General features: G+C 57.6%; 1 protein-coding gene across 12 annotated transcripts in view; it reads right to left on the bottom strand.

Moving 5' to 3' along the window:
* Positions 1-11,288, bottom strand: part of ATP2B2 (ATPase plasma membrane Ca2+ transporting 2) — a 232,855-nt gene that overhangs the window by 39,996 nt on the left and 181,571 nt on the right. For 10 of the 12 annotated variants that reach the window (XR_009547083.1, XM_060180697.1, XM_060180700.1 and 7 more), the window contains 3 exons: positions 7,734-7,775; positions 6,927-7,085; positions 3,769-3,983 (listed from right to left, as the gene is read on the bottom strand). Coding sequence is in view for 11 of the 12 variants with exons in the window: in XM_060180697.1 (XP_060036680.1) it covers positions 3,769-3,983; positions 6,927-7,085; positions 7,734-7,775 (416 nt within the window). In the remaining variant the exon portion in view is untranslated. The remainder of the gene's footprint in view (positions 1-3,768; positions 3,984-6,926; positions 7,086-7,733; positions 7,776-11,288) is intronic. The other 2 variants (XM_060180705.1, XM_060180701.1) reach the window with 1 other exon arrangement.

The raw sequence follows: 11,288 nt of genomic DNA, 5'->3' as shown, positions 1-11,288 counted from the left end.
TGGTGCTGGGGATAGAACCTGGGACTTCAGGGCCTCAGGCAGAAGAATGTCTTTGTAGAACTATTGTGCTGCGTCTGCAGCAATATAAAATATTTTTATTTATTTTATTTTAATGAGGAGGAGGGATCAGGCAGAGAACAGAGCCCAGCTCAGCTCTGGCAGATGATGGTGCAAGGGATTGATCCCAGAGCCTCAAAGCCTCAAGCAGGAGTCTTTTGCAGAACCATTAAGCTGTCTTCTCAGCCCCATTGTTACTATTATTATTACTGTCACTGTTACTATTACTTAGTTAATTTCCCCAGACCCCTGCTCAGCTCTGGCTGATGGTGGTGCTAGGGATTGAACCTGGGGCTTCAGAGCCCTCAAGGTGCTTTGCTTACTCACAGTGTCTGCAGAATGTGGTGGCCAGGGCCAGAGAGACAGCACAGGGACTGTGCTCAGGGCCTGGACACCCAAGGTACCCTGCTCCACCCTCAGCACCGCCTTACACTGGCAACACCTGTCGCCCAAGCCAAGCCCCCTTTTCTCTGTCAAGAGAGACAAGGGGAGACAGACAGATAGACAGACACATACACACACACAGCACAGACACCACAGTCCTGCTCCAGCACCTGTGTGTCGCCCTGACTTGAAACCGTGACCCCATCACGGCAAGGCGGACACTAAAGGGTGGGGGCTACATCCTGGTTCCTCTCTGCTTCTTGACTGTGTGTGTGGAGCCGGGGTCTTGGTCTGTGTTTGACTTCATTGCTCCTTTTTCCTTCAGCTAGACAGAGAGGGCAGGAGAGCCAGAGAGAGGCAGAGACACCAGCACAGAGGCTTCCTCTAGTGCCTCGGCCCCTTCCATGTGATGCTGGGGCTTTTTGTTTTTTATTGCCACCAGCATTATCCCTGGGGCTTGATGCTGGCACTACTAATCTACTGCTCCTGGCGGCCACTTTTCCCCCTCTCTATTTTATTGGATATGACAGAGAGTAATTGATAGGGGAGGGGGAGATAGGGAGGGAGAGAGACAGAGAGACACCTGTAGCTCTGCTTCACCGCTTGTGAAGCTTTCCCCCTTCAGGTGGGGACCGGGGACTTGAACCTGGGTCCTTGTGCAAGGTAACATATGTGTTCAACCAGGAGCCCCTCTCTGGCCCCTGGGGCTTGAACCTGGGCTGCAGGTGCCCTATAGAGTATGGGGGGAGGTCTCGGCTATGGAGGGGTTGCTTCTCAGCATATCAGGTGACTGTGTGAGGAACACAGCCAGAAGCAGCAGTGGGTGCCGGCACTGGCCCATAACACACAGCAGGGAGAGCACAGGGCCTAGAACTGCCTGTTCCCAGCCCCAGCACTCATCCCTGGCCCCTGGCCCCCAGCCCCAGTACCCAAACCCAGCCCCTACCCCCAGTGTCTAGGCCCCAGTCCCAGTCCCCAGCTCCTGTCCTTAGCTCATCCCCAGCCCCCCAGTCCTAGTCCTTGCCACAGTTCCCAGCCAATGTCCCCAGTCCATAGCCCTCAGACCTAGTCCCCAGCCCCAGTCCCCAGTCCCCAGCCCCTCAGTCCTAGTCCCCAGCTCCAGCCCCTAGCCTCAGCCTCTAGACCCCCAGACCCAGTGCCTGAATCTCAGCCCTATTACCTAGTCTGAGCCCCCATCCCCCATCCCAGTCCCCATCCCCAGTCTCAGCCTTTGACCCCCAGCCCCCCACCTCAGCTGGCCGGGCCTGGGGGGTCCCAGCTCAGTCGTGTAAGCACCACCAGCCCCGGGTGCCTTAGGCCCCTGACACCTGCTTGGGCTCTGGCCCTGGGATGGAGTTTCTTCAAGAACCCTAACACAGGGCCTGATAAGGCCGGATTGCTTACACAGAGCCGCTGCCGGCTGGCCCGTGCCCGAGATCTCTCTTTCTGTCTGAAATTACATCGGGGGCCAAGCCCACAGCCAGCTTGGAACTGTCTGTGGCGGCTCTGCTCTGCGACACCTTGAAGCCAGGGTCAGAGGAGGGCCGGCTCGAACTGGGTGTCGGGACTCCATGCACACCCAGGGGCATGTGGGGTGGTGGTGACAGGGCAGCTCCTGGGTAGAACCAGCCCCCCCCCCCCCGCTTCCAGCCGGAGCCTGGGCATCTGAGCTGCTGTGACACCCTGGGATTTATTTCCAGTTTGTCTCCTGACATCAATGCGCTGCCATAAGCCTGATGCCCCATTTTCATACATTTAAAAAAAAAGATTTATTCATTTGTTTTCCTCTGGCAGAAAGAGAGAGGGAGAGAGAGGAAGAGAGAGAGAGAGGGAGAGAGGGAGAGGGAGAGAGGGAGAGAGAGGGAGAGAGGGAGAGAGAGAGAGAAGGAGAGAGAGGGAGAGAGAGGGAGAGAGAGGGAGAGAGGAGAGAGAGGAAGAGAGAAAGGGAGGGGGGAGAGAGAGGGAGAGAGAGGGAGAGAGAAGGAGAGAGAGAGGGAGGGGGGAGAGAGAGGGAGAGAGAGGGAGAGAGAGGGAGAGAGAGGGAGAGAGAGAAGGAGAGAGAGAGGGAGAGAGAGAAGGAGAGAGAGAGGGAGAGAGAGAGGGAGAGAGAGGGAGAGAGAGAGAGGGAGAGAGAGGGAGAGAGAAGGAGAGAGAGAGGGAGAGAGAGGGAGAGAGAGGGAGGGAGAGAGAGGGAGGGAGAGAGAAGGAGAGAGAGAGGGAGAGAGAGAGGGAGAGAGGGGGAGAGAGGGAGAGAGAGAGGGAGAGAGGGAGAGAGAGGGAGGGAGAGAGAGGGAGAGAGAGAGGGAGAGAGAGAGGGAGAGAGAAGGAGAGAGAGAGGGAGAGAGGGAGAGAGAGAGAGGGAGAGAGAGGGAGAGAGAAGGAGAGAGAGAGGGAGAGAGAGGGAGAGAGAGGGAGGGAGAGAGAGGGAGAGAGAGAGGGAGAGAGAGAGGGAGAGAGAGAGGGAGAGAGGGGGAGAGAGGGAGAGAGAGAGGGAGAGAGAGAGGGAGAGAGGGAGAGAGAGAGAGGGAGAGAGAGGGAGAGAGAGAGGGAGAGAGAGGGAGAGAGAGAGGGAGAGAGAGGGAGAGAGAGGGAGGGAGAGAGAGGGAGAGAGAGAGGGAGAGAGGGGGAGAGAGGGAGAGAGAGAGACGGGGAGAGAGGGGGGAAGAGAGAGAAGCACCACTGAGCTCTGGCTTGAGGTGGAACCGGGTATTGAACCTGGGGCTTCGGGCACCTCACTCCCACAATGCCAGTGCTCTGATGCTGAACTAGCTCCCCGGTCCAGGCACTCATCTGGTGTCGGGCTCCCTTCCACCAAACTTTCGGAGCCAAGAACTGTCGAGGGTCTGGGAGCATGACCATCAGGATTGGAAAGGGCAAAAATCCAGGAGTGGCTGTGGGTGGGCACGGCAGGCAGGGAGTCAGCTCAGAGCTCTCTTTCTCTCTCTCTCTCCCTCTCTCTCTTTCAGAGTGACCCAGAGCTGGACAAACAGACTTGGGGGTCAGTGTGTGGGGCAGGGCCAGCATACAGGAGGTCTCAAGTTTAAAATCTGGAACTGCAGGTGTCCAAGTCTCCCTCTATCCCTCCCTCTGTTTCTGATCTAGTAAGCAGTTGGATTCCACAGCACATGTGAGAGGGCCTTCTGCCCCCTCATTACTTAACACTCAGGAGTCTCTATTAAGTTTTGAGAAAAGGTGACTTGCTGACACCTGGCTGTCCCCTGGCCTAGTGGTGGCTCTCTGTTTGCAGTGCCTCCTTCCCCAAGGCTCTGGACCCTGCCCCCCTGCTCTCTCTCAGCTCCCCCCCCCCCCCGCCCCATACCCCCTCACCTTCACAGAGTAGGCCAGCGAGATGGTGACGGCCAGGGGCAGCCCCTCGGGCACTGCCACCACCAGCACGGTGACCCCGATGATGAAGAACTTGACGAAGTACTGCACGTACACGGGCGTGCACTCAGGCAGCCATGGCTTCTTGTTGACCACGAAGGTGTCCACGGTGAAGTAGAGGACCAGGATGATGACGGTGATGGCCGACATCACCAGGCCTGTGGCGGGGGTGGGGCAGCGTCAGGGCGCAGCTGGGAGGATGCAGGTCCCGCCGCCTCGGGGTGTCCCTCTGTGGGGGCCTATGCTTTAGGCAGCTGGCACATAGTAGGTGCTCAGGACATGTGCTGGGGGGATGGCAGCTCAGTGGGTGGAGCATGGGACTTGTAGGATGGGGCCCAGAGCTGGGTCACCCCCAGGCCCATGTGATGCCTGGGGCCTGTTCCCCCTCCCCCCCCAGCCCTGCCCCAGCTGGCTGGGAGTTTCCTCTCGGGCTCTGCACATGCTGGCTGGGCTTTATTCTTTTCTTTTCTGCCACCAGAGTCATTGCTGGGGCTTGGTGCCTGCACTACCACTCCACCAATCCTGGTGGCCATTTTCCCCTTTCTTTCTATTTTATTGAATAGAGATAGAGAGAAATTGAGAGGGAAGGGGGAGATAGCGCGGGAGACAGACCTGCTTCACAACCCGTGAGGCATCTCCCTTGCACATGCGGAATGGGGGCTCGAAACCGGATCCTTGCACAGTACACTATGTGCACTTATCCTGGTGAGCCACTGTCTGGCCCCGACTTTATTCATTTATTTAAACGTGAGACCCAGAGATGAAGAGTGCAGCAGGACCCCCACAGCATGGCTCACCTGTGCAAAAGCTCCCGGGTGGGAGTCGGGGGCTTGAACCTGTGTCCTTATGCTCTGTGAAGGGTGTCCTCTGCCGAGTGAGCCACCGCCCAGCCCACAGTGAGTGTGCACAGAGCTCTCACACGGCTTCACGAGCAGCTTACTCACTCACTCAACAAACACCTTCTTAGTGCCTAAGGGCTCAGGTGGGCCCCAGATTCCTACCCTGGGGAGCAGGGGAGGGAGAGCTGAGAGTCAAGGAAGGAGACAGCCCAAAACCACACTCCAAACAAGGGAGCCACATGGAGAGTTACCGCGGGGTCAGGTGACAGGAAATGACATAGGCTGAGCCCCCTGCCCAGCCACAGACGGGGGCACAGAGGGACAGCATGGGGCGCAGGGACAGGTGGCCGGGGAGCACACTCAGCCAGAAGGTCACAGGCCTGGGGGCCCAGGGTGCAGGGGTGGGCCTTCCTGCCATGCTGGGAGGGCTCCTTCTAGAACCACCCATGCTACAGCTCAGGCCTGCACCCTGCCCGGCCTATCAGCAAAGGAGACAGCCTCCTGGCTGTCTGGAGTCCACACCCCGCCACCACCAGCAGCAGCAACACAGGAAGGAGCCTCTCCCAAGTGGAGGGTGAGTTTGGGACCTTGGCTGTGGAGATGGTGTCACAACTATGAGCTCCTGTGCAAACCTGTCCCCACAGCCTTGTGACGTGGGTGTGACTCTCATCTATTAACTGTATCTCAGTAAGGCTGGAAAAAAAAAAGAGGGAGTCGGGCTGTAGCGCAGCGGGTTAAGCGCAGGTGGTGCAAAGCACAGGGACCGGCAGAAGGATCCTGGTTTGAGCCCCCGGCTCCCCACCTGCAGGGAAGTCGCTTCACAAGCGGTGAAGCAGGTCTGCAGGTGACTATCTTTCTCTCCCCCTCTCTGTCTTCTCCTCCTCTCTCCATTTCTCTCTGTCCTATCCAACAACAATGACATCAATAACTATAACAATGTTAAACAACAAGGGCAACAAAAGGGAAAATAAAAAAAGAATGGGCTGGGCAGAAAGGGGTCCCTTCAACTGGGAGGGCCTGGTCTTTCTGCCTGGCCCATTCTTCTTTTAGTCCTCCCCACCCCGAAAAGCACCCCCAAGCCCCAGCTGGGCCACTGCTCTCAGCAAAGGGGGCTCAGGAGGGGACAGAGGCAGGGGGCCAACTGCCCCTCCCCGGGGGTCTTACCCTGGAGCCCTCCCCCACCTCCAGCTGGGCTCCCCAGGACTGACGGGTGGCAGGCTGGGTGGGTGGGGCTTGGCCAGTGTCACTTGTGTGGCACAGAGTTAAATAAAAATGCGGCCTATAATGAGCCTTTCCCACACCTGACCAGAGTTAGCCAGGAGATGGCAGAGCCGGGGGTGGGAATGGGGGACAGGCCCCTGAGTCTGGGAGGAGGAGGCCTCACCTGGCAGCTGGCTGCTCTGTTGGGCATGGGCCCTGCCTCCACCTCCCGGCTCTGAGTGTAGTGGGTGGTCGTCCCAGTGGCCGGGCCTGTCCTGCTCCACCCTCCGTCCTGGCTCCCACTGGCTTCCAGGGTCCTGGAGCACCTGGACTTGCCTGACCCTATCCCCACCCTTGGCTCCCCTCCATTTACAGACCCCCCAGGGCCCGGCCTCGCCCCTCAGAACTGCTAAGCTGAGCACCTACTGTGTGCACTGACCTGGGCCATGCAACCCATCTCTCCTCCCAGCAGTGCCGTGTGCATGGTGACTTGAGCCAGCAGCCCAGCCTTACCTTCAAGCAGTGCTGAGTGCCTACTGTGTGCACTGACCTGGGCTAGCAGGCCAGCCCTCCAACCTCACCCCCCAGCAGTGCTGAGTGCCTACTGTGTGCACTGACCTGGGCCAGCAGCCCAGCCCTCCAGCCTCGCCTCCCCAGCAGTGCTGAATGCCTACTGTGTGCACTGACCTGGGCCAGCAGCCCAGCCCTCCAGCCTTACATCCCCAGCAGTGCTGAGTGCCTACTGTGTGCACTGACCTGGGCTAGCAGCTGAGCCCTCCAACCTCGCCCCCCAGCAGTGCTGAATGCCTACTGTGTGCACTTACCTGGGCCAGCAGCCCAGCCTTCCAGGCTTGCCTCTGTACTAGATGAGCACCTGCTATGTGCACTGACCCAGGCCAGTGGCCCAGCCATCCAGTCTCATCCCGTGCTAGCTGAGAACCTACTGTGTGCACACTGACCCAGGCCAGTGGCCCAGCTGTTCAGCCTCGCCTCCCCCAGCAGTGTTGAGCACCTACTGTGTGCACTGACCCGGGCCAGTGGCACCCTGCGCCTGGCACTCACCGGCCTTCCCGATCTGCACGGCCAGCTTGGTGAGCTTCCCCTGCAGCACCGACTTCTCCTTCTTGTGTAAGCTCGCCTTCTTCTTGTCGTCCGAGTCCCCGCCCTCTGCACTCTTCAGGGGCTGCATCTCCATGGCCGCTGCCCCGTCCTGCTGCTTGGCTGTGGAGACAGAGCATGGGACAGACAGACGCACGGGTCAGCCGGGTGGGGGTAGAGGACCGCATACCCCTGCCTGCCTGTCCGGGGAGCCTCTGTGCGGCCGGCTCAGAAACCCCATGGTGGGTCCACTTCTCCTGGCCCCTGGACACTCAGGGCCTGGCCGTGAGGCCATGTGGCCCCACCTGACAGACAGACACTGGCCCGCTGCCCCCAGCTCAGCCCATGCGACATGAAGCCACAGGATGGGAGGATAGGATGAAGGCTGGGAACGCGGGGGGGGGGGGCAGTGTTCCCTCCTTTCCACATGGAGCTGCCTGCTGGGCTTGGGGCTCCCCGCTGCCCCCCGGATTCTTACGTTTTCAGCTAAGCAGGCAACACAGCTCCAAGGTGGGGAATGGGTGGCTGAGGTCCCTTGTCCCTTCCATGGGGACAGCCACCGTGTGGATCAGAGCTACACCTGGGTCCATCCCCACCCCTCCTCTAGCCTCTCCCATGGCTCCCATTGGCCCTTGAGGGCCAGGTACCACAGCTCCTAGCATCCTCATAGCATCCCGAGAAGAAGGCCCTTGAGACCCCGACCCCCACATCCGAGGCAGAGGGTGGCAGGGGGGCTGTGGGGACCCTGACCCCAGGAGTCCAGAGGGTTACCTTTGCTCTGGCTGGCGTCCACACTGCCATCCTGCATCTTACCTACATGACAGAGAATTTGAACAGACAACAGACAACAGACAACAGAGACCGGTCACCACAGAGACGCGGTAGACACTCAGGGCACAGAGGAGGGTCTGGCCATCGTGGGGACTGCTGGGCCTGTCACAGGGGAGAGGGCCAGGGTGGCTGGCGGGGAGCAAGGGTCTCCAGAGAGGCAAAGAAGAGAGGGAGGGAGAAAGGGGGAGAGATAGAGAGAGGGAGAGAAGGAAGAAGAAGAAGAGAGAGAGGGAGAAGGAGGGAGAAGGAGGGAGAAGGAGGGAGAAGGAGGGAGAAGGAGGGAGAAGGAGGGAGAAGGAGGGAGAAGGAGGGAGAAGGAGGGAGAAGGAGGGAGAAGGAGGGAGGAAGAGAGAGAGGCTCTAGGATGGGCAGGTACTTGGACTAAATACTCCTAAGTTTCTGACTCCAGGAAGATTTTTACTTCCTCCTTTCTGTGCAAAGGGGTGTGAAGCCCCCCACCCCAGCTCTTCTGCTGATCCCTGAGAGCCACCAGCACAGGGGCTCCCAGTTTGGGCTCTGAGGGGCCCTAGTGTGTCTCTGTGTGTGTGTGTGTGTGTGTGTGTGTGTGTGTGTTTGTGTGCTTTACTGTGAGGGCACTTGGCTCAGACCACTACAGCAGGTGGGGTGGTGGGCTCCCTCTTGCCCCCTCCTTGGCCCCCTCAGTAGGGCTGGGCTGGGGGTGCCTTGAGGGGACCCACTCCCCATGCCAGAGGAGGTTGACAAGGTCCTCCCCCCACCTAGTTCTCGCCCAGTGCTCCAGGGGGTGTGCCCTTACGGAGGACAGACCCAGGCTTGGGGGCTGGCTCTGGGCAGACAGGTGTTCCCACTTCAGGTGGGGTTGCTACAGCCCCTTCTCCCATCTCCCCTGAGCCTGGGGAGAGTCTGAGGGTCCTGGGTGGGACCGGGTGCAGAAACCCATTTCAACTCCACCACCTTTGTGGCTTGACCTCCCCAACTTGGCTTCTGGGAACAGGAGTGTCGTCTCTACATTCTGCCCCCCAGGAGGCCCCTCTTCTGCTGGGCTTCGGCGAGTGGTCTTCCTGCCACCTGGATGCCCCGTGGGGGGCAGGGTTGAAGGGACTCACCTCGCAGATGAGGAGATGGGGGCCAGGGGGGTCTCCTCAATTAAGGGCCATCCTACTGAGAGCCTCCCTCTAGGGGCTATTTCACTAGCTCTGTAAGCACCTACATCACCCCTGTACCCCTTCAGCTCCATAGGGACAGGGAACAGGGGCCTGAGCAAGGCCTCTCCAGAGCTGCTGGGAGTCTTTCCAATTGATGCAAATAAAACAGAAAAAAAACCCAAAGGACTTCCAGAGGCATGGCTGTGGAGTAAGGGGCCTGCTCAGATCACATAAACTAGAAAAAAACAAACAAAAAACAAAACAACAAAAAAAATCACCAGATAATTCAACAAAATATAACCAGGATTTCTCCAGAAACTTATTAAGCCACAGCCACCAAGTTGCAGATGGATGTTACCATGACGCCTGGACAGACGACCTCACCAGTGTGTCTTGGAGCCTCCCCTCCCCGGAGCCCCGCCCCACTAGGGAGAGACAGAAATAGGCTGGGGGTCTGGATCCACCTGCCAATGCCCATGTCTAGTGGAGAATCAATTACAGAAGCCAGAACTCACACCTTCTCCACCCCATAAAGAATTTGGGACCATGCTCCCAGAGGGGGAGAAATGTGAGGGGAAGATGACCAGAGGGCTCTGAACCCCAATTCCATCAGGATCCAGAGAGAGAAGAGGAAAAAAGGAAGGACATTTAGAAGTGGTAAGAGGTGTAGGTTAGACTTAGAAAGGAAAAGAAGGCAGGACCATAGAAAAAAATGGAATGGGAATATATATATATGAATTATAGTCAGCCCATATCTGTGGCCTTGGGAGAACCACTGCAGTTTCCAGCAGAGGGAATGGGGACACAGAACTCTGGTGGTGGGAACAGTGTGGAATTGTATCTTATATCTCATAATTTTGTAAATTGATATTAAATCACTAAAACAAAACAAACAAGGCAACTGTCCAGTGCTGGCCGAAGCCAGCCCCCCACCCCAAGGCTCTCTCCTTCTCATCTCTCTAACTGGGGTTGTGGTAGCTGGTTCTCAAGCCCGTCTTTCCCTCCTAATTCTGTGGGGCTTGTGGGTGTGTGTGTTGGGGGTGGGAGCCCCGCTCTTAGTGTGACTGATTACGGAGACTGATTCGGGGTTCTCCTCAACCCAATGAGGGGATGTCTGTGTCTGCTCTGGGACCTGAAGGATGCTTTGGGGGGTGTCTAGGGGTGCAGAGGACAGAGCTGAGAGGGGAAACGAGGCAGGGGCCCACGCCCCTCCCCTCATCAGTCACCCAGCAAGGTGGAAACCCTAGAGAGCTATTTAGAAGATAGTTTTCAACTTTCAAGAAAGTCAAAACTGTTTTAAGTGTTAAGCTTCTTTTTTTTTCTTTAAATCGATCTTTTTTTTTTTTTTTTCTCTTTTCCTTCAATTTATTTAGTGACAGAGAGACATAGAGAGAAAGATACACACAGAGAGCTACACTGAGCCCTGCTCAGCTCTGGCAGTGGTGGAGCTGGGAACTGAACCTGGGACTTTGGAGCCTCAGGCAGGAAAATCTTTCAAAGAACCACTGTGCTGTCTCCCTAGGCCAGTGTTCGGCTTCTGATTGTGGGCGCTTGCCTGACCCCTCTTGCTTAGTCCCTTTGGTTATAAGGTTTGTCGCCAGCTGCACTGAAGCCATGATAAAAAAGTCACATATGTAATAATGTTATGAAATCATGAATCCATAAGCCACATAATGCTCTAGGGCCCTAATCAAATGGGAAATGAGGCCAGCAGGGTTAACTTATAAAGAGAAAAAAGCAGGGTTCACGTCTAAGAAAGAAAAACACAGTTGGCGGCCACCTCCCCCTCCTCCCAGCACACACAGGGCTTCCTCCTGCTGTCACCCAAGTGGCCTGGTCGGTGGCCTGAGAATCTGCTCCTTCTGCCCCAGAGTCTGCTGACCACCCAGACAAGGTGTCCTCTCTGCACACACAGAAGAGACAGTCCCCTGTGCAGCTGGTGGCTGTGAGTGACTGTGGGAAGGTTGTCACTGTATAAAAGGCAACACCATGGTGCCTGGGGCCCGTCTCCTGTGGACACGAGTCTGGCTGGGACTGCAGGTGGCACAGACACGGCTTCCTGCATCCCAGCCTCGGTGGGGGGGGGGGTGGTGTCTTGGCTCTCTGCCTGGGAACCCCATAACAGTCTGACTCTGCTTTTCCCACAGCCTGTGTCTTCTGCCCACAGAAGCTGGGGAGGTGTCCTGCTTGGGTGGGGGAATGGGGTGACTGAGCCTGAGGGATCTCTGTGTCTTCCCATGAGGGGAGCCCCCACAGGGCAGGGTACCTATGACTGTCAGAGCCCCAGGGCCCTGTCACACCTGCGAGGCACATTCGAGGACAGGACGGAGGGTGGGGGACAGAAGGAGGCTGGTGACATAGCTGATCACTT

Source organism: Erinaceus europaeus, chromosome 21 (genome assembly GCF_950295315.1).
Source record: "Erinaceus europaeus chromosome 21, mEriEur2.1, whole genome shotgun sequence".
Lineage (NCBI taxonomy): Eukaryota > Metazoa > Chordata > Mammalia > Eulipotyphla > Erinaceidae > Erinaceus > Erinaceus europaeus.
Note: the sequence above shows the minus strand (reverse complement) of the source record. Positions and strands in the feature narration are given on the sequence as shown.